At 38.7% G+C, this 20,759-nt stretch overlaps 1 protein-coding gene and 1 long non-coding RNA gene across 2 annotated transcripts in view; one reads left to right on the forward strand and one right to left on the reverse strand.

Moving 5' to 3' along the window:
- MYPN (myopalladin) overlaps positions 1-13,225 on the reverse strand; it is a 38,646-nt gene extending 25,421 nt beyond the window's left edge. Inside the window, exons 1-3 of the mRNA XM_026042698.1 lie at positions 12,276-13,225; positions 3,279-3,451; positions 1,656-1,707 (exon numbers count right to left, since the gene is read on the reverse strand). Coding sequence (XP_025898483.1) covers positions 1,656-1,707; positions 3,279-3,451; positions 12,276-13,225 — 1,175 coding nt within the window. The remainder of the gene's footprint in view (positions 1-1,655; positions 1,708-3,278; positions 3,452-12,275) is intronic.
- LOC112950213 lies at positions 560-19,797 on the forward strand. The gene is made up of 5 exons (XR_003249979.1): positions 560-584; positions 2,121-2,308; positions 3,263-3,419; positions 15,412-15,564; positions 19,608-19,797. It is a non-coding gene; the product is annotated as an uncharacterized LOC112950213 (long non-coding RNA).
- Positions 19,798-20,759: the final 962 nt, after the last annotated feature.

Here is a 20,759-nt window from a genome sequence, read left to right on the forward strand (position 1 = left end):
AATGTGAACCAAAAAGAAAGTTCTGATGACCATGGGAATATTTCACTCTGCTTGGGTACAGAATTGATAATTTGCTGCTTACAAAGAAAGTAGGGAAGTTTTGTGGCAAACACTGATGGTGTTATGGAAGTGTACAGGTTGGCACCTGTTCACTCCTGGTAGACTGCTTCTATATGGAAGCAAAACAGTTGGCCCTGTGTATTTTTACTGCTAAGTGAAATAATGCAAACAATGCAGTCTTTGTACTCTGTTTCATCAAGTGTTGCACTGACTGCTCTGGCATGTCCCAGGCCAGTCAGGAAAGCCAGCCTTCAAAGCAGAGAAAGCCTTACGCGGGGTGAAGACAGTTGCTGAGATCTTGTTTGAAACTAAACATTTTTAGTAGCAGTTCTCAGCTGTTCTGTGAATATTAATTCCCATCCATTACAGGTGCCCAGGTGGTTGTGATGACAGCTGGAAGCTAACCTGAGCCTCCTCTTTTGTCATTCTAGCATTTGAGGACATCCGGCTAYGATAGCAGAGCAGCATTCCCTTTTTTCCCCCAGAATTACAGAATGCAACACATTTCTTCAAAATTCCATGAGGTAAGTAACCTAGAGATGCCATCAAATGATCAGGATCATCCCTACTTTGGCGTCTAAAGGCATGAATGAGGAAAATAGCGTCATACCTGAGATATTTGGAAAAGCCTGAGCTAGAACTATGAAACTTAGCAAATGGTCCCCAAAACCATGAGACCTTCTTGCTCTAGCATTTTATATTAAACCACTGAATTTGTCAAAGTCAATGAAACAATCCAATCTGAAGTATTTTATAACTTGGAGGTTAAAAAAAAAAAAAAAAAAAGACGGGTAAGGATTTGCCTTATGTCTGCTTGTATTGTCTGTTGTATTTTAAAAGTAAATAAAATATGCAGTGAATGTAACCTGCCTTAATAAATAATGGAAAAGCACAAGGTATATAAGTCTGATCAAAATTCTGTCTTTATAAGCCACCATTTTTTGGGGGATTAAACTCGTGTGTACAGAGGAGTTCAACATAAAGCATCACTTATTCTGGTTTTCAACCAGACTTTCTTCCCAATTGATGGAAGGATTTCTGTTGATTCTGACAGGATTCGATCAAGTGCTAAATCCATAAGGAATGGATTTCACTTAGGAAAAATAACATATTACTGAGGCTTGAGGTTAAAGGCATCTGGCAATTGCTGTTTCCTATATATTCATCAGTTCAGTTAACTCTAGTTCACATATGCTAATTTCCTTATGTTAAATATAAGTACTCCATGGATAGTAATCTTTTGCCAAAATCTTCATGTCATACCATATTTCCATGTGAGAAATTTTACTGCATTGTATTTTCAAGGTAGACAATTCTGTTTTTAAGTCAGTGTACTCAAGCAGCATATGTTTTAGTAAATTAGTTTTATTAGCTTAATCTTTAGTGTATTTCTTTTTGCCTACATTTAATATTAAACTTTAAAATAATATTTTAAAGTTTGTTTAAACATACGAACATATGCCCAAACCAAAGCTTAACATGTTGGAAGCTGGAAAATATTAATGGAAAGTGAAATTTCTGCACTTAACTTCTTTTTTATCTTTAACTGTGAGAAATAGGGAATATTTAAGGTATTTAATGTATTTCAAACTTACTGATCCATTTCGTCTTTGATGGTTTCACCTTCAGAGTCAGAAGAGGAGACTCCTAAGAAAGAAAATAAACTTGTTTAGGGGATGCTTTTTGGAGAAATTTGTCCAAGAATCATGCAAACCTTCCTCTAGAATGTTGTAATTATATATAGTATAAAGCTATGCCAAGAGAAAGAATGGCATTGCTGTGAAAATCAACCAAAACTGCCTACTGCGTAGGATGCAGAAGTGCTCTTGGCATAAGGCAGGTTTAGCGCAGTGGGCAGTTGGAATAAGGAAAACGTCACCCAGGAGAGAATGCCCACCTGGGTGCTCCTTAGCTTCTCTCTGAAATGACACTAGTATGATTTAGTCTGTAAGAACTCTTGCTTTTAGATACCTGATTCTATGAATAAAGAAGAGAAATAAATGAGAAAACAAGCTTGGAGGGGAGAGAGATCTGAAGTCATATCTATTTTTCTTTTGCAGAAGAATATTCTTATTCTGCTCTCTTCTACCAGAGTCTGGAGAAGTCGTTAGCTGCATTTACTAACAGCTGTCTTGCTGAGGCATTTGACATTTCTGATTCAGCCTTTGCTGCATCTGGAACATGCGTTTTCTGTCGTCCCTGTCAACGAGCATCTCCACCAGCCGTGGCTTCCAGCCAGCCCCCCAAGGTAGGTACAAACAGGCCTTGGCTCCAGTCTTGAGAGCCAGCACATCCCTGCCAAGCACGGAGATCACCCCGTAATGTCAGGGCAGTGCAAATGCTATAAAAAGGATTTGTCCTTTCAGTGTCAGATTAGATGTATGAAAGAAGAATCACAGCAAGGGAAATGCACCCTTGTGTTAACAGGGTAGGTGCTGTAATTTATGAATGATCCCACTGTTGTCAGTGATGATACTCACAGAATGATATTTATCTGCCTGGCAACTGAAGAAGGGGGTGGGGGGGAGAAATTCTACATGTGTATTTTAAATGAGCACTCCCACTTTATGCAATTTAAAATCTTGCAAAAAGGAGAGGGGAAAAAAAAAGGAAAGAAAAAGACAGGAAATTAACAAATATCTTAAGCCAGGTAGGATTATTAAAATAGCATAAGGGGAAGAAAAGACTCTCAACTTTGATGCACGCTTTGTTTTGTTTGCAGCATCTATGGCACAAGTAGAAGATGAAATTGCTAGCATATACCTCTGTTTTGGTTGTAAAGTCCCAATGGCAGGTTAGGATGAGGCTACTTTTATATTTTCCCATTGAAAAAGCCAAAGGCATTCTGTATGCAATATCTACTAATGACTCAAGTGAGATGGGATTAGTAAGAAATAGGTACAAAGATAAAGCTTCTATTATCTCCGTAAAGTCATCATAGACAAAAAAAAATGTAGCTTGCATCAGGATCTCAATAGACTTTCACCTTGCAATGAGATCTGTATGAGAAGCAGCACAATAAAAATACAAGTTACAGAAATTGATAATACTTGTTTGAAGAGTTTTTTTATAGAGAAATAATAAATAAGGACTGAAACCGTTAACTTTCTGGTATGTATGCCATGCAACAAATCTAATACCCAGTTACTGTACAAGATATATAATCGTATCATAACCTTGCATTACCAATTTCATTCTGCAGCGATTGCTCATGTTACCTTCTATGTAAATCTCTGCGGAAGTGGAGTCCGTTCCATAGATGTTTGAAGCAAAGCACGAGTAACGTCCTGTATCCTCCTCGAAAGCTTCAACGATAACTAAGGAGTGTCGATCTCCTTCCTGGATAATTTGGATGTCTGGTGAGTTTTCAAGCTCCTTTCCTTCACAGTAAAAAAAAAAAAAAAAAAAAAAAAAAAAAAAAAAAAAAAAAGTTGCTTATCTAGGCAAATAACTTGACAACTAGAATGACAGTGTCAGAAGTCTTTCCTACAATAAAACAGGTGGGGTTTTAGGTAGAGTACCACAGGCAAGTTGAATGAACAGCTGTAGGAATAAACTATTTATGATTTTCAGAATGGGTAGTTGCAATAAATAACAACTTCTTTCACGGCCATAATTAAAATGTATTGACAAAACAGTTCACATAAACGTCTCTAGTAAATACTCTGCTAGATATAAGGTTTTCATTGGGTAAGTAGAGGAAAAGAAAGCTGAATTTGAAATGCTATCAAACTAGCTTTTAATTATTCTTGAGATACTTACGTGTGTATTGTGGTTTAAATCATAGTAACAATAACTGAATCAACACATTTCCCTCAAACCTGGGACTGCAAAGTTCATGTTGATTTAGGATGTGACTGAAAATTACTGTATTATATCTGTATTTTTAGACAAGGGCAGAATTTGAATAGCCAAGTGGAGGCATGTTCACCTCTATTCCGTCTCGTCTCATCAATATAGATGTATTTAAATCTCCCACAAGCAATCTTTGTATTTTCTGCATATTGTTGCTTTTTTAACTAGATATGATTGGTTGTTTTGTGCATACGTGGCTATGTTTTTTCTATGAAAAAAATCACTGAATTTTTAATTATGTAATTGTTTCATCCACTGTAAATGGTAGCTTGGTAAAAGGGCCTTCTGGCCTTTTGATATAGGCAAATGCTATAGAAATCAGATGAGAAACTTACTATCATATTTTGCAGCAGATTATATTACTTGTGGAAAAGCTAATGATAGGCATTTCAATAGTAAACTATATTAATGAGCATTTCCCAGCTCATAAGGTACTTTGATACATTTCCATCTCGATCATTAAAAAAAGGATTAATAAATGCATTTGTTTAACTTCTTGGAGGCACAGCTTTTTAGAGCAGCTTGTGATATAAATCGACCATGAAGAAATCCCCACGGGAACAGCTTGGCAAAAAAGAGTATAAGGCAATTCATACCACGGAGAACCAGAATATTGCAGGACTGAAAAGTGAGCCTCGAGGGGCCTGCGAGTTAGGAGGGAGTGCAGAGCTGGAACTTAAATGCTGATTACAGAGCTAGGAAGTAAACCAYGTACTGCTACTCGTGCACCATCAATCCTAGCCGCCTTGCACGGCTTCCCTAAAGCAGCCAGGGTGTTCCTCAGTCTGCTGGGGGTTGTGTGTTAGTGCAATGTGTAGCTGTGCAGACAGCTGCCTTGGGTGCCCGGCRTGGAAACTGTACGTGTCAGGCTTTGCAGGGGAGCTCCTGCATGCCAGAACGAATCACACTGCTGAGTACAAAGTGCCCTTTTGGGAAGGCAGGACTCTGCAGCTACAGAGCTGGAACTTAAAGTCTCGTTTTGTGTTGACATCTATTTCTCATCCTCCTTTAAAGTTCTCTCTGCTCTGAGAAGGATTGAAAATTGGTCTTAGAAAAACAACTTTTATGAAAACAACACTTTCAATTGCAATAGCTGGTCAGATTGTAAATATCATGTCGTAAAGAATGAGAATAGGGTGTCGAATGCTCCAACTCTCTCTTCCCTTATATATCACAGCTGATATAAAGATTTGCTTCTGTAAAATACACTCATATCCCTTTTACACGTTTATGAATGAGAAATTGGTGCTTTTTTCTATGAACAACTTCAGCCAAAGCCACCTGATACTCTTTCATTTGAACATGAGAGCCACCCACAAGGGTTCAGATCCCTTGCCAGGCCCTGGTGCTTCACTTCAACTCTAATGAAAATGAGTTTGCATCAAGACACTGCAGGTGGGAATCGAGGATAGCTGAACCTCTGTGTCACTTTGGCTAAGTGTTAACACCCTCCAAAAGAAGGTTCTGCAGTCAGGAGGCTACAGCTGCATCTTAAATTGACACAAATGCTTGCTTGAAGTGAATGTGAGCCAGAACTGTAAGGGAAGGTTCCTTTCCTCCTGCATGATGACTTAGCTCATTTGATAGGTTTTCCAGCACTCCGGACACTGGGATGCTCTGAGGTGCTTTCTGTAAGCAATCTGCTGAGGAGAGGACAGCACTGCACTCCAGGACAGCTGTTGGCAGCCATTTGTGCTACCTCTCCAACCACAAAGAACTTTGTTTAGAGCATTTCAAACTGGAGCATAAACAGCTTTCTGCATATTAACCAAATCCAGGCAATGTGCARCACCTTTGGAAATTTTAGAGCCAGCTGTCAGTGTACACGTGGAGGAACTACATCAGCACATGTCTTTGGGTGCCAGGTAGGTTAGTACCCGTAACAAGGTAAATAACAACCTACTAGGTATAGTATTTGCTTGCATATTTTCTTTTGCAAATCCTACTTTTTATTTCTAAAAGGCTACTTAATCCTATCAATAGTTTAAATGTATTCATATTTATTTTGAAAGCAGTTTGCATTTCCTTTAAAAATAATTTTTTTCTAACTATTTTTCTTCTGATTGGGCTGTAATTCCACCACAGTTCAAGGATCTTTAGATGCTCAAACACAAACACCCTCAAACAGAAAGCACATCTGCAGTTATTTTAGATTTTGCCCATAATGACTTGCCCAAGTCAGTTATTTTCTCCAGCAGTAACTAGATATAGCTTTATTCTGATGGCCTGTGCTCCCAGAAGTTCTTATTCCCTTTGCTGTTCCATTTGGTGCTGTCCTGGACATGTAGATGCAGACACCACACCTAGCAGTGGAGATGAAAGACAAGGCAGTTGGTTTTGCAAACACACACAGCTAATGCTTGGGGTAAAGGAACAGCTCTACCAGCTGTGGATGAGTAAAGGAAGATTTTGGCAGTCCCACGGGAGAGGTACACTAATGTACTCTACTGCCTTAGTTGAAAAGATCCTTGGAAATTTAGTGCCTTTTTTAGGTTCCAGACACAGAAATCATATTGGATTCCCAAGATCCCAAAAAGCAATTTATTTGATTTAATGGCTTATTTTTCTCTTGTTTTTATGAGCTGAAGTTTTCACAATTGACTATGGTCACATTTTCGGGAGAGAAGACCTAGCGTTCACACACAGTTGTGTGACTACAATCCCAAATAGGGCGTTTGACAGTGCAGATGGCCATCGGGATGCGTAATTCATGCAGGCAATTGTGTAACTGGGAGCTGAGTCACAGCACTTACTCATGTCTCTTCATATACCTGCTTCCTGCCTCTTCCTTACAGTTTTACAAGAGCCTTGTTTTAGCTTTAGCATTTAGGAAAAACTATTGAACAAAGAAATAAGCGTGTTCTAGAATTTGATGTCATTTTCAGCAACATGTTTTCAGAACGTGAAATACCTTAAACTGTACAACATTATTAGTGTCCTCTCAAATGTGTTTCCTCACTCATGTGACAAAGCAAAACACAGCACAAAATGCTGCAATAGAATCACGAGGAAGACACGAGACCTCTCTGTGTTCCTACTGACCAGCTTTTCTGATCAACCTGTCACATTTGCATAGGTAAATAGGTACTGCATGTTTTTGTGAGGCAAGACCTAATCTCCTAAAAGCAAAATTARAAACAGCATTTGTGTCTTTGCAAGCTTTTTCTCCCAGTTATTTAGAAATACATGACTAGTATGTTCCTTTCATAGACTCAAACAGATGATGAGGCACGATTGAGTTACTTCTTTTCTTTGCAGTTATTTTTTTCTTTTGGCAGTCCAAAATTTACAACGTAAATGATTTAAAGCCACGGGAGTAAACTTCTGTTTCATATCTGGGCTTAATTTTCCCATGCAATTTACTCACTAATTTTGTGTTACTTAATGTTAAATTATTTTGAGATGAAGGTAAGAAAAAGAGGATAGTCAAGATAAATTATCTTTTTGCTCTACTTTTAAGTGAAAAATGATGATTTTTGTCTTGTAAGCTTTAGGGAAATCATTGGTGTGACTGCTTATTAACATTTTATTTTATTCTTACCATTGTACGTGGTAGCAATGAAATGTCGTTTACAGGAGGAGTTCTGACATTGAGATACGTGACATGACTAAAGTAAGTCTTGTCCATCACTGACATTTCATTCCTGCCATGAATTGTAATGATAGCTTCAGAAGACAAGGCAGGTTCACATTAAGCACAGGCCATGTCATCCACTGTGCCAAATTCATCCTAGGTCTAAATCCATTGACTTGAATGGAGCTAAACATTTGCTTTTTTAGAAGTGGAGAGCTAAAAGTGATAAATGATTTAATTTCACAGAGCAGGAAAAAAAAATCTTACAGGATTTTAGCATCTCTTAATCTGTAATTAGTTGCAGATGTTCTCCTTAGCCAAAGCAGTGCTAAAATGCACCTTTTAAGCTCTCTAGGCCTATGGTGAAGAATGCTTTCATGGAAACTGTATGACATACAGCCTGTTTTTAGAACATCAAATCCTCCTGACACTTCCAGGATGGCTGCATATGCCAAACCATGCAACATGATTCATAAGTAAAATTAACCTAGGAGTGATGAGCCAAACAGTTTGGAGAAATGTGCGTACCTCTGAACTTGAAGGAATAAGGAGCGCTCTCCTCGCAGAGCGCAGTGAATGTCATTCCTAGCATTAGTCACACAGAAACAGAGCTGTAGAAGGAAGCTTGGGAAGGAGATCATCAAAACCTTGGATTTTTTGCAAATCTGCYGGACATTTCTCTTAAATACTCACTTCTAATCTGCACTATATTCAGTTAATTGTTCAATATTTATAGGAAAGTCCTTTACTTGTAAGCTAACACCAGAGCTCACTACAAACCTATGAACTACAGGATACATCTCTATTCCTCTTTTTCTATATCRTTGCATTTATTCAATACCTAAAAGATACTTTAAAAAAGCAAATAACATTTCATTGAAATTTCTTTTCAGGTAGCCTTACCCTGCTTTTTCTAATGGTGTGCTTAGTTATATTTCTCTAAAACATATGGGCTTATTTGCTATGATACTAGCCAGTTGTACATTAAGGCTGAGCTACCTTAGAAAGATTTGGACATGTCTATATGGAGCCAAACAGGTTTTTAACACTTTATATTCAGATATTTTCAATAAGGTTCCAGCTGGTTCTCTTACTTCTCCATCCGGTTTTCCGTTTCTGACTGACCTGCCAAATATACTAGTTAGCTCTCAAGCCTGTAAAAACTACACAGCTTTTACCACTGCCACTGATATTTGGCCCTAATGTGTCATGTGGGTCATTTACACCATTTTTTTTTTTTACATCATCAGTTGTTTTGTACTCCCTCATTTTCAAACCCAGCATTTTCCATGTTTTTTTTCCATCATATTTTCCACTCTTTTCCATTCCTGTGATACAGCAGGGTTTTTTCTCGACCTTTTATCTCTCTTCTAATCCAAAATAGATTAGTATAACCTACTGATTGCTCCTAGTGGTGACTGAGCAACTACATTACAGAGCTTGTTGAATCTTGTTGCTGTTTCACAACGTTCTGGGTTCCCGCAGTACCACTCCTACATTGCAAGTATATATATATATATATATATGTATATAATGAGTGCTATATGGATACCTTATGATTGATTTGTGTGATTAGCTGTTGCAGTGGAAGTGACAGAGGGCACGGATATAATCAAGCATGTATTGACACAGGAATTCCAGGGAAAATTTATTTATGGAATGGGGTGTTTAGTTAGGCTGAGGGAAGAAGAAATCGTGCCTAAGAGACAGACAGCAGTAAACTTTGTCATCAGTTGCTGCCTTGCCAATGATTCCTTTCTTAGATACAAAAAGCAGATATTTCTTAAATATCTCTCTCCTATTCTTGTGTAGATCCATGGATTTGGGGTTAGCTGTAAACCTGGGAAAGCTGGTACCCTCAAAGCGAGGTGGTTGCCAGGGCCAAGCCTGGCTCTGGAAACAACTTGACAGCTACAGCCATGGGGCTGCCTCCTTCCCTGCTCTAGAGCTCTGCATAGTGGCTCAAAGACAAGCACTGTATTTAGTGAATGGTGTGGTCCCCCAGGCCCCGTGCTTTGGGGAACACGTACCCCTAAGTGTGTTATTTTCTGGTTTCCTTATACTGTGACAGTGACTAGAAAAGGCCACAATCATTGAGGGTTTATGAAAATTTATCACAGACAGATGAGTTTCTTTACACCCTTTCACAGAGGTACTCCTACGCATTGGAGCTGAAAAGAATCTTGAATGAACAAGAAAAGAAAGAATTGTTAACAAACAGTGACAGTCAGGAAGCTCTTCATAAGCAGCTAACCCTCCCAGCCCTCTCCTTAATACGGCAGGAATGCCTGTACACACRCATACCCGTGTGGAGGGAGAGCTTATACTTACCCCTTGAAACTTATCTTTCATTTGCAGCCCTGGCTGCTTAAGCCAAGCTTCTATATCAGTTAAAATAAACAGAATCCAATGTTGACTTAGAAATTTCAGTAGAAAAGCTTCTTTTTTGTTAGGACAAAAATAAACCCAGGTTACAAAGATTCCATCATGGAATTCCATGGAAGGAAGCTATCCCTGAACTGGGCACACCCTGGGGACATCCTGGCCATCCATGGAGACACCATGGGGTAATTCGTTGTTCTGGATTTCCTGATTAGCCCTCCTGAGGTTTCAGTGATGTTATAGTTTCAGCTTCTATTTCAGATATTTGTTAAATGCCTAAATTTAGGGCATGAATACTTCATCAATTTTATGTTATGTTAAAGGCATTGGTATGGTGSACTTTTAAGAAGATGGTGGAGAAATTTCTTTCTCCTGGAGAAATGCATATATTTAACACAGTGCGCCAGTGCATGTGCGTATAAGTTAGCAAGTCAGGGTTCTTTTCTGAATACAAAGATGTAAAGGCTGAGTTTGGGTACAGATATGAGCAACCTATTTCAGTTGTTTTAGTTACATAAAGAACAGTGAGCAATGAGAGAAGATAGTTATTTCTCAGGTCTAGGTCAGAGATTTTTTTTATATATATATCAAAAAGTATTTTCAAGACAAGTATCTGGAGAAAGCTCAAAATCTCTCAGTCTCAAAATCTTTAGAAGCAAGAGATGTCTTCAGACAAGGCTGTAGCAAAGAGTTTGGACACAAAGCATAGTAGAAAGCATATCCTTCTTGAACAYGATACTTCCCTCTAGTTTCAGCACAGATACCTATTTCATAAAGAAGCAATTTGATCTTTTAGAAATCTACATGTCTATCAAGGAGGAGATACCCAGTGTCTTACTGTGGGTGCAGGTCCTGACAGGGGCTGAGAACCTGTGGGTTGCACTGAAGGCCCTAGTGGGACAAAACAGCCTSTCAGTCAGAGTTTGGAAGAGGAACCTATAAGCTGAGGTACTTCTCAACTTGATAAGATTATCCATAATGGAACATGGGCCCCATAACAAGAGAATTTATTTGTAGATCCTTGTTTCTGTAGATTTAATAATAGCTTGTAAAAGCTTCTTCCTTCTGAAAATGCAGCAGTTGGTGTGACCCACATTGCTTGGGAAAACCAAGAAAGTGGAAGACAAGTACTCCTTACCACACAAATCTTTGGAGTGAGCATGTTTGGACTTTGACATGGTTATCACTTGATGGTGGTGCCTATTAAATGGATGAGAAAGATGATAAAGGCGTTGACTGCAATAGAAGTTGTAGTAATGCTGTRCACGTTGTTGTCTAGTTATAAAAGGAAGTCAAGGGCTGTAATGAGATTTCCCTGGATGAGCTGACAGCTGGAAAGCCTGGACCATCTGTGAAGCTCAGACTGTCTTAGTCAGATGCTGAACATACAAACGTCTCTATAGCTATTTAGAAAAGTAGTAGAGATTTCTCAAATGCCAACAAAAGGACTGGCAGCCAATTAGACTATGGTACTGCAGATGATAGAATGGAATAAGTATTGTACTTTTCTAGAAGATAGATGGAATATTCCTTTGGAATTGTGCTGTTCTCTCAAAGGACATAGAATTCCTCCATTGTAAATGAGATTGGCCCTATGAGCTCTGCATGAACAMATTTAGATTTAGAAATACTGATGAGATCTAAGAATTTTCAAGGTAGATGCAAATGTTATAATAATCTGCTTCTTATTCCATTGATGTCATTGATGAATAAAGTGTCACATCTCCTTTCATCTCCAGTGATCTCTGCAAATGTTGCTTGTTTGACCTTCAAAATCGTCATAGATGTAAGTGAAAACTGTAGCATCAGWTTTAGCAGGCTAGCATCACAACATGAATAAATATCAGTTAATCAATGTGTTCTACACAGTAAAACAGAAGTGTGTTTTTCAAGGTCATACAGGAGTTGTTGTCAGAACCTGAATTAGAATTAGGCTGCACCTGGGTATTTATGTAAAAACTGAAATTAACTCATTTTCATATGTGGATTTTTTTTGTTTGTTTATAAGAATCATCTCAAATACTTTCAAATATGAGCCTGAAGTCTCATGGCCTTTGGTATTTTAGCAGGTTTACATGATCTATGACTCTTCTAATTTCTGTAAAGATAACTAGCATTTCTCAGTCAGGTGGTAGCATTTTTCTTTGGTTATGGAAGTAGAGCTTTTTAAAAACAGTTCTCTAAAATTCAAAGACAACAGTGTGCCCCCAATACRTTGTCTTAAAATACTGGCAGCCTTCTATATGATTTGTAGAATGTGGTAGACTTTCTTAATTGGTTTTGATATCCAAGATTAAAGGCCTCCCGTTACAGATTCCCGAAACACAAACATCGAAACATCTGTGAGGGATAAGGCATATACCTAATGGCACAGAAATACACAATGGCAAGTGCAGAATACGTTTACCTGACTTCTGGTGCTGGAATTCCTACCACAATGCAGTCCAATTGCACTTTGGTTCCCTCGGGAACTTCCCTGCTCTTCAGCTTTTGTGTAAAGCGTGGTGGTTGTCCGATGGGCTCATCAGAATACACAGACGCAGACTCTGACTCGGGTTTTAACTCTGCACTTGCTAATTCATCAATAGATTCCAAGTTTGCCACCTGATGATCATCTGTTTTTTCAAATGTTTTCTCTGCTTCATTTTCCAAGTCTTGAGGTATTGGAATGGAAAGTCTTTCTCTGTTTTCTGATGTGTTAGAAAAGCTAGAGCTCCCTTTCTGAGCAGACTTATTCTTAGAATCAATTTTACTCCKGTAGTTTTTGCATGTGCGGGGTCTTATTCTTTCCGAGTTGTGAGCTTTAAAAAGTGAGGAGAGCTCCTCAATAAAATCGGCTGCCTTGTTCAGGAATTCCTTTTTCGATTCTGATTCAGAGGGAAGCTGCTGTTTCTTCAAATCTTGAGAGCTCCCTTTGGAGCCCTTGGCATCTCTGACATGGTCCTGGGAAAAGTTGGAGTGCAGGCCATTGTCTGACGATTTCAAAGCTGTGGACTGGGCCGTTTGCTTGTTTGGAACTGCTTTTCCTGTGTTTTTCAGCGGGTCAGAGGGATGATGTGAATGTGTCTGAAGCTCCTCCCGTTTAGTTTCAAGTGGATTCTGATCAATAGCTTGTCTTGCGAGGTTTACGCTTTGATCCAACTCTTCTTGGCTCAAAAAGGCAGAGAGATCTGGAAGGTCATCTTGGGCGGCTACCTCGTCCGCATCGCCAGAAGTGTTGCCATAATGGAAATTGTGCGAAGCTGGTTCCGATCTACTTCTTTCTCTGTTCCCTTGATGTTTAGTTTCAGCTAAGTAACTTTCTCTCAGCAGCTGAGATATTGAAGTAGAGGATTCTAAACTGTCGTCTTGCATGCTGTCAACAAAAGGACAAAGAGGAGCACACCTTATCAACAGCAGATTTGTCGCTGCATAGAATCACATGCTTCTGAAAGCAGAACACAACATTTTCAAAGTGCATCTGTGTGCTGACTCTGACTTGTGAGTGCAGCCTTGGTTTAGAAAAAGCCTCTTTCTATACACGCTCCTTACCAGGTACTGTTGCCCAAAAATGGCTTAAGCAAGTGAGGTTTCAATGTCAAAATCTTTGTAATTGCTGATGTGTGAGCTAAGAATCCATTAGATTAAATAGTGGCTATTTCAAGGACTGAAAGTTATAAGGGAACAACTACTTTAAATAAATTTAGCTTAGAAGATACTGAGGTAATAAGTAGATGAGCCCTCAAAAGCATTTGAGGGATGAGAAGGGAAAGGGTCAGAAAGAAAAATATTCTATAATGTCAATTTTTGTCATAAAGGTATTGCATTATAGGAAGCAATAATGGTGTGCAACATACTATACTTAAATTAAGCATTATTTCTATTGAATTATCTATTTACAGTAAGTAGAGAATTATGTCATTATTCAATATGAATATTACTTATGATACAGACCTTTCAAAATATTATCTTACGTCATGCTAGTTCTGAAAAAATGTACCAAAGATGAGAGGGCAGTACTGGAATGTACTGGAATGTCTGACTGCCTGGTAAGTGAAGCTAACTCTCCACTTTCGATACTTAAGTCTGTACCAAATCTACCCAAAGTCAATATGAATGCAGAGTTCAGGCAGCCTATGAACACAATCATCTTAAAGTTGCTAATTATGGAGACAAATACTATTCACAACCTTTCTGATTTACCTTACTGCAGAAGACCACTGCAGAAACAGTGTCATCAGCAGAGGGGAATATGTCTTTGCCTCAGCTATTTCCCTTCATAGCTTTAGGTTGTAGCTTAAGATGCCAGAGAAAGAGAAAACAAATTATTTTTTTAAATTATTTTTATTATTTTTTTAAAAAGACATCTCTGATGTAAAAGGCATTCTGCTTTGCCGAAGGTGCTCCTGGAGAAAGGCTGGTGAAAAGGCAGCTTGTAATATTTTGTATTGCTGCAGTATTTACTCCATAAATATGAGGTTGCACTCTCTTTTCAAAAATGGAAGCTTCCTTTGACCTTTTTCCATTCTTTTTGTTGAATGAATGTAAAGGTATTATGTGTATTTTGAGACCTAAATCCCTCTCTCTGGTGTCTTATTTTAGTAAAATAAAAAGTAAAATCAGTAAAGACAACAAAGTCACTAAAACAAAATTTTGATAATTTTTTTAGCCTATAGGATAAATGACAAATTGGAGTATAAATTACATGCTTCTAAACACCTAGTCCTCAGCTCAGGCCTAAAGCTGAGCTGGATTCTGCAAGACTAACCAAACACAAATTGTCTGGCACCGTGTTTCAGTGAAGCTGTGGTAGGTAGGAGAACACGGATTTAGGAAGCCTGCATTAAATGCTGTTTGGAGGCGTTTCATGACTGCGTAGAAAATGTAATATAACCTCTTAGGAGAACAAAGAGGTCTCCCTGAGGCATAAAGTTCCTGCTCTGTACGTACGACTCCTGCTTGCTCAGCTTTTACTTCCTAAACAGCTGTGCAACCTCACTGAAGCCCAGTGCGGTTAAGGGGTTACGTTATCTTGTTTACGTGCTGATAGTGTACTCAGTGCTGTAAAGGTCACAGCTAAATCTACAGTTTCAACTCTGCAGATCTTATATACATTCTAACACCGGGAGTTTGCAGCCTGAAAGACAACCTTGCTCGTGAATGAACTGCAGATCTAGAGGAGGGCTATAACATAGGGCCAGGCTGGCTTGGGACCTGGACCCTGTGGAGCTTCTTTTTATCCTACTTAAAAACTGAAGGGAAGAAGCAGAGCCACAGCTGACTCTTGTTTTGCCGCATGATGCAGCTGGCTTAGTTTGAAAAAAGAGCTGCATGTGCTTGAAYTAGGAGGTCACAGGAGCTAGAGTCCCTCCTGGAAGGTCCGTGGAGGGATGCAGCAGCAGTACAACCTTGTTAATAAGATATCAGCCAGCTTTGTGTATCCTTGTGTGGTTTTAGATGCTGCAGAGGAAGGTGGTTATATCTTACACGTTTGGAAAACTATGACTATCGTATAACTTGTCTTGCTAAGTTTCTTGATCGCTCTTTCTGAAACTTTTCAGGAACACCCATCTGTATTTCATCTCAAAATCTGCAGATGTTGTCAGAGCTGAAGAAAGGCTAGAGATCTTTAGAGAGCACTGGTCAATCTACAGAGGAGATGCAAGTAGAGAAATAAATACTGGGTGATCAAAACCTGTTGCAGCCAATAAAAGGTAAAGGGCTACTAYATTAGTTGTAGCTTGGAAATCATCTGGTTTATGAACTTATCTGACTTTGTCTTCCTCTCTGTTTGTGAGATCTTACTTGGACTTCTCATTTAAGTGCCATGCCTATTTCCACACAGGTTGTTAACCAAAATGCAACTTTTTTGCAGGCAATCATGGTAAAACAACAGTTTGTTTAACATGAATATGTGGGGCTTTGTTCTGGGTCTTGTGTGTCTCCTATTTATCTTTTGAACAAAGCTTTGAAACACAAAATAAATAATATCTGTTGAYTCCTTCTGATATGGGAAGACTCAAGCAAAATATGTTTGGAGTGACAAAATAGCTGTACGAGGTTAGTCTGAAARGGTATGGTGCAGAAGCCACTGTGTGATAACAAAAGGTGAAAAAACACATGAAAATACAAAATGCTTGCTGAAATGAAAGTAGTAAAATCGGAACATGCTTGCATTGCTGGTTTGTTTTGTCAAGCTATAGTGCAGCTGCACAAAGCACCTTCCGTTCAGATGACCAGACCAGGCCACACGTGAAAAAGAGAAAGCCATTTGTCTGAAATGGTCACTCAGGGACTATAACAGCCCTGGCTCTACCCTTCYGAGGACAGCTGAGCAGGTGTGAATGGGAGGAAACTTCTCAGCAGAGGAGCCAGAACAACTTTCTTCCTTCTGACCATGCAAGCAGAAGAGCCGAGGGCTGGCATGGGGAGGCAAAGTACTGGTGAGAATGAACCTGATGCCAAATGYAGGCTGCAGACAGCCTGCACCTTTGTTCTGAGCACACTCAGAATCTGAATATTGCTTCTAACTCTTCCCTATTTTCAGCTTGTGCAGAAGATGATTTTTATTCTATCTTTAGAAAGGGAGAAGTTGGATACTAATTGAATGTAAACTTGGCTGCTGTATTTTTAACATGTTTTGAATGACGTGGCATATCTGATCAGATGGAGAATGTTGAGTTTCCAGACAACTCAGTTTTGAGTCTTGAGAGACATCTGGTTTCTGTTTTTATCTGCAAGGAGTGGGACTCTCCAAGCAGTGGAGAGGGCTGATGAGTGAGGGAAGCTGAAGCCATCCTGATTTCATAGCTGGGGATAACACCTTTGTTTCCAATGAGGCCCAGCATGCAAGCAGACAAGGTCTCTGGAGCAGAGAACAGTAAGGTTAAATTCAGTGTATTTTAGCTCGATGTCTTTTCAAAAATATCTTTTCAAAATGTCTTTCCAATCAGCAAAAAAGTGCTACCAGAGGAACAACTGTTATGTCCTAGGATTGATTAATGATAAATAATTTGCAGCCTGAAAAAAATCTGTCTTAATGAACCAGTATCAAGGGACCAAACTACCCATCATAGCTCCAAACAGTGTCGTTTAGGACTGCAAAAGGAGAGCCACCAGCAGCCAGTAATTCTCCATTCTGGTTCATTAGTCACAATACCAAACACCCAATGCACTGAGGGCAACAGTTTTTGCTCTTGCTGTCAACTAAGACACCAGCAGCAGTGACCTTGGGCACCTGTTGCTACTGAGAGGCATCAGAAGGTGTCACAAACAAGACTCACTGCATGTACTTGTAGAGGCTATTGAGCTAGTTTCCATTAGCCAGCTAGCTGCCCAARCATGCCGTGCCTGTATTTATTAGTTAAGCTATCTTCAGGTAAAATACACCCAAAGGGAGAATTAGCTTCCACTGTTTTGGCAGTGATTTGACCTAAAACTCATTTTGTGGAAACTTGCCTCGTGTGACGCGGTCGAGCCTTTCATTGCATGAGCCTTATTAGAATGGTTGCTGAGTCACTACTGAAAGAATCTGGGCACTTATTAAGAAAACAGCAATAGTGAAATCTGAAAATCAAAACTGAAGGGATTCCTGGGTATGTCTGGGGGCAAGACATCTTTGTTTCTTTTTCTTTTTTTTTTTTCCAGTGATAACAGACATGTTTTAAATACTTGATGCCCTAAAGACAGTTTTTTCAGACAAACACTATTTTACTTAAGTGTAATAAAGATGTTAGCTGTAGATAAAGCATTTAATCACTTGATTTGTTCTTCAGGTGGATTTAAAAATGAGTTATTAACTCAATACATGTTGTTCCTGTCTGACTTTTCAAGCTACTGTAAGTCTAATATTAGACTGTTTTACATGAAATTCAGGTATGAGAGCGTGCAGCAAAGCTGCTACTTCGCTTGCATAGTGGCACCTTTGAGGGCTTTGCCATGCCTCTTTTCTGAAGCTGGAAAATCTGGCAAATATTAGAAGCTATATCCCCTTCCAATTAATTATTTGCAAATTGGTTCCATTTACCCATACACTAGGAGTTGTATGGATGTTTCAGCTGCATGATAACCGCTATGAAGATCAAGCTAAGAGGTGACGGAAGTGCTGTGTCTTGCAGACATTTGAAGATCACAGTCACATTCTTCCGTGCTTGCAGGAATTTGCACTTTGCAGTTGCCATTGTCGCTGTTCCCATTGCTGCCTGTTGACATGTGGTGGCTGCTGCAGGACAGATTTTTGAAACTCCAGGCACATGAAAGGTTAGGCTGGAGTAGAGGACTAAGCTTAGCACACTCGTATGGGTCTGAGTATGGGTGGAAAAGGGTGTAAAATTATTTTTAATAACTGTTTTTAGAAAGCTACTTGAAGTCGGGTACTCTTCTGTTTTAAACACATTAGTACTTTGAATTCCACTTCTTGTAATGAATCAGAAAGCCAGGTTACTGAACTCCCATTTCCAAGTAAYGTAATTAAGTAATGGAATTTAAAGAGGGACCCTCCAGGCCCTAGAGCGAAGCAGCATCCGATGGAAACAAAACTCCCCTGAGAACAGGTAGGATAAAGGTTATGTCTGGGTTTAGGAAACCTTCTACTTGATCATGTGTATTTTTCAATACAATCTTTTTAATATTCTAAGTATGATTTGCATTTTCTTTAGTCTCTAATTCATTTTACAGTTTCCAGACCTTAAAGCTGGCTTAGAATAAATGAATTGGATTGTATGAGGCAATTGTATGGTAGTTGTATCTTGCTCACTGTTATATAATTTTATAAATAGTGAAAAAAATAGGCGGCACTTTTCTAAATTTCTTCACATATTGCTGTCGTTGTCTTGAACGTAGATRCTGTTTAAAAGTTCCCTTAACTATAGTTATAACTGAATTATGGCTGCTGCTGCTTCTGTTCGGGTAAGCAGGATGAGGCTGCCCTCTGCAAATATGACCTTAGCTACATTGCAGTRTAAAACTGAAGAAACTCGGTTTAAAGTGTCCTGGATTTAGTTGGAGTAGCTGTGAATCACTCTTCTCATCTCCCGGCCTCTCTGTCTTTAATGCCAAACAGTTGCATTTTTAAGCAGTTTCAAGTGCAATGCAAGCTTTTCCTTTAGATCATGAATGTTAAAACTGGAGAGTGTGATAGGAAGCTAAAGRGAAGAATGAAAGGGAAAATACAAAGCATCCAATATTTGAAAATTGATGAAATTATTTTCAAATCATTCTTTAATGATCTGTGAGTTGCCTCATGTCTCTTGAATACTCGTGATTATGGATTGGGGCCTTAACTGGTAAAACTACTTTTAAACTTCCTTTAAATTTACATTCCTACCTAGATTTTCATAAGAAAGGGAATAGATAATTGAATAATTGTCTATATATAGTTAAACAATATAACGCTAAATAATAAGTAGATTTAATTTATAGATATATTCAATATGTGAATACTTTATAAATATTATGTAAATAATATAAAACTAGAAGTAAATGATCTGAAGCTGTAACTGTTTAAAAGAGTCTGTATTTCTGTAGCAGAGAGTTCTTCTAGACTTCTTTTTGAGGTGATGTTATTGTCTTCTGTGCCTCTTTTTCTCTTATTTGGAAGTGTTTACCATTTCACCTATTGGCATTTGAAAATGTCCTAAAAGGTAAAAGCACCTATTTTAAAAGAAACTTCTATTGCTAGAAATGTGGAAGTTGAAATGTGTTCTCCCTCATTACGACTGTATTTTATCCCCATGTCTTTTCCTTTTTCCGCTGTCAGCATAATCACACAGGCCACAAAAGAAAGAAGAGCTGGCCTTGATGCTCCCAGAAATGGGATGGGATAAATCCTCTCRTTCCACCAAAGATGCCTGTGCTTGCTCGGAGCCAAGCCACTGAACGCTTACCTGGCCTCTGACCTCAACGCTACAGTAGCGGRACGTCCTGACAGCATAAAATATTTAACTCTTCTTCAAGGTAAAAAGCACACTCAAATCTCTTCATCTTTTTAAAAAATTCCTTCATGCTATTGTATAATAGAAAGACTCCTGTGTTCTTTTTAGTCCGATCACAAAAGAAAAGTCTTGATTTCTTCATATTTAGTACTGTCCCTTAGTGTTGTTCAACTTGAGAACTTCAGACCCTTTCCTACCCTTGCTTTAAATTCTGTGCCCCTTCATCCTTGCAAACACAGACAAACCACACTACAAGGCCTTCAAACTGCCAATTCTCTTTCAGGAATTGTAACCCACATCACTTATACCAGGGCATGCCTTCTATCCCTGCTAACTGCATAAGTGAGCAGTGCAGAAATCCCCAATGCATGAGGCTGAGGATTACTAGAAGCTTTTAGTTCAGGACTGAAGATACAACTTAGCTTTAAGTGTTAAAAAGTGATTTAAAAATCTGGTGCATCTTCACCCTAAACTGACCAATTTCTGTAGCATATGAAGYGCTGTAGTGGAATTCACACAGCCTAAACACTGAGCGACATTCTCTCTGCTGCACCCAGTGGGAAAAGACTTGAAATTGAGCCTTAAATTAGACACTTAAAAAATTAGGCACAAGAAATGGCAGACTTGTTTTTCTTTATATGTTTTTTTCTACTTGCACCTTTTTCTCTCTTTTTTCACATTCTCACTGTATGGTCTCGCTGTATGTTCTCTCGTTGTCTGCTGCTCTTGCTTTTTAAACTTTTTTTTCCATCTTCTGTTAGAAGCTTGAAACATAATAAGCTGCCACAATGGATTCATAATTAGTAATTATGATGCTTAAGTGGGATTTAAATTAGGCAGAATCCTTGTGGAATACTACTGTTTACAAAAACAAAACCTAATCCAGTTATTATTAACAGTGAACTGTGGTGGTGGTGTTGTTACTTTTTGTTTTTTTTGTTTTTGCCAGCAATTTAGACTATGATTTTGATTGCATT

The sequence above is a fragment of the Nothoprocta perdicaria genome, unplaced genomic scaffold, assembly GCF_003342845.1.
Source record: "Nothoprocta perdicaria isolate Ctin4 unplaced genomic scaffold, notPer1 scaffold_310, whole genome shotgun sequence".
NCBI classification, from domain to species: domain Eukaryota; kingdom Metazoa; phylum Chordata; class Aves; order Tinamiformes; family Tinamidae; genus Nothoprocta; species Nothoprocta perdicaria.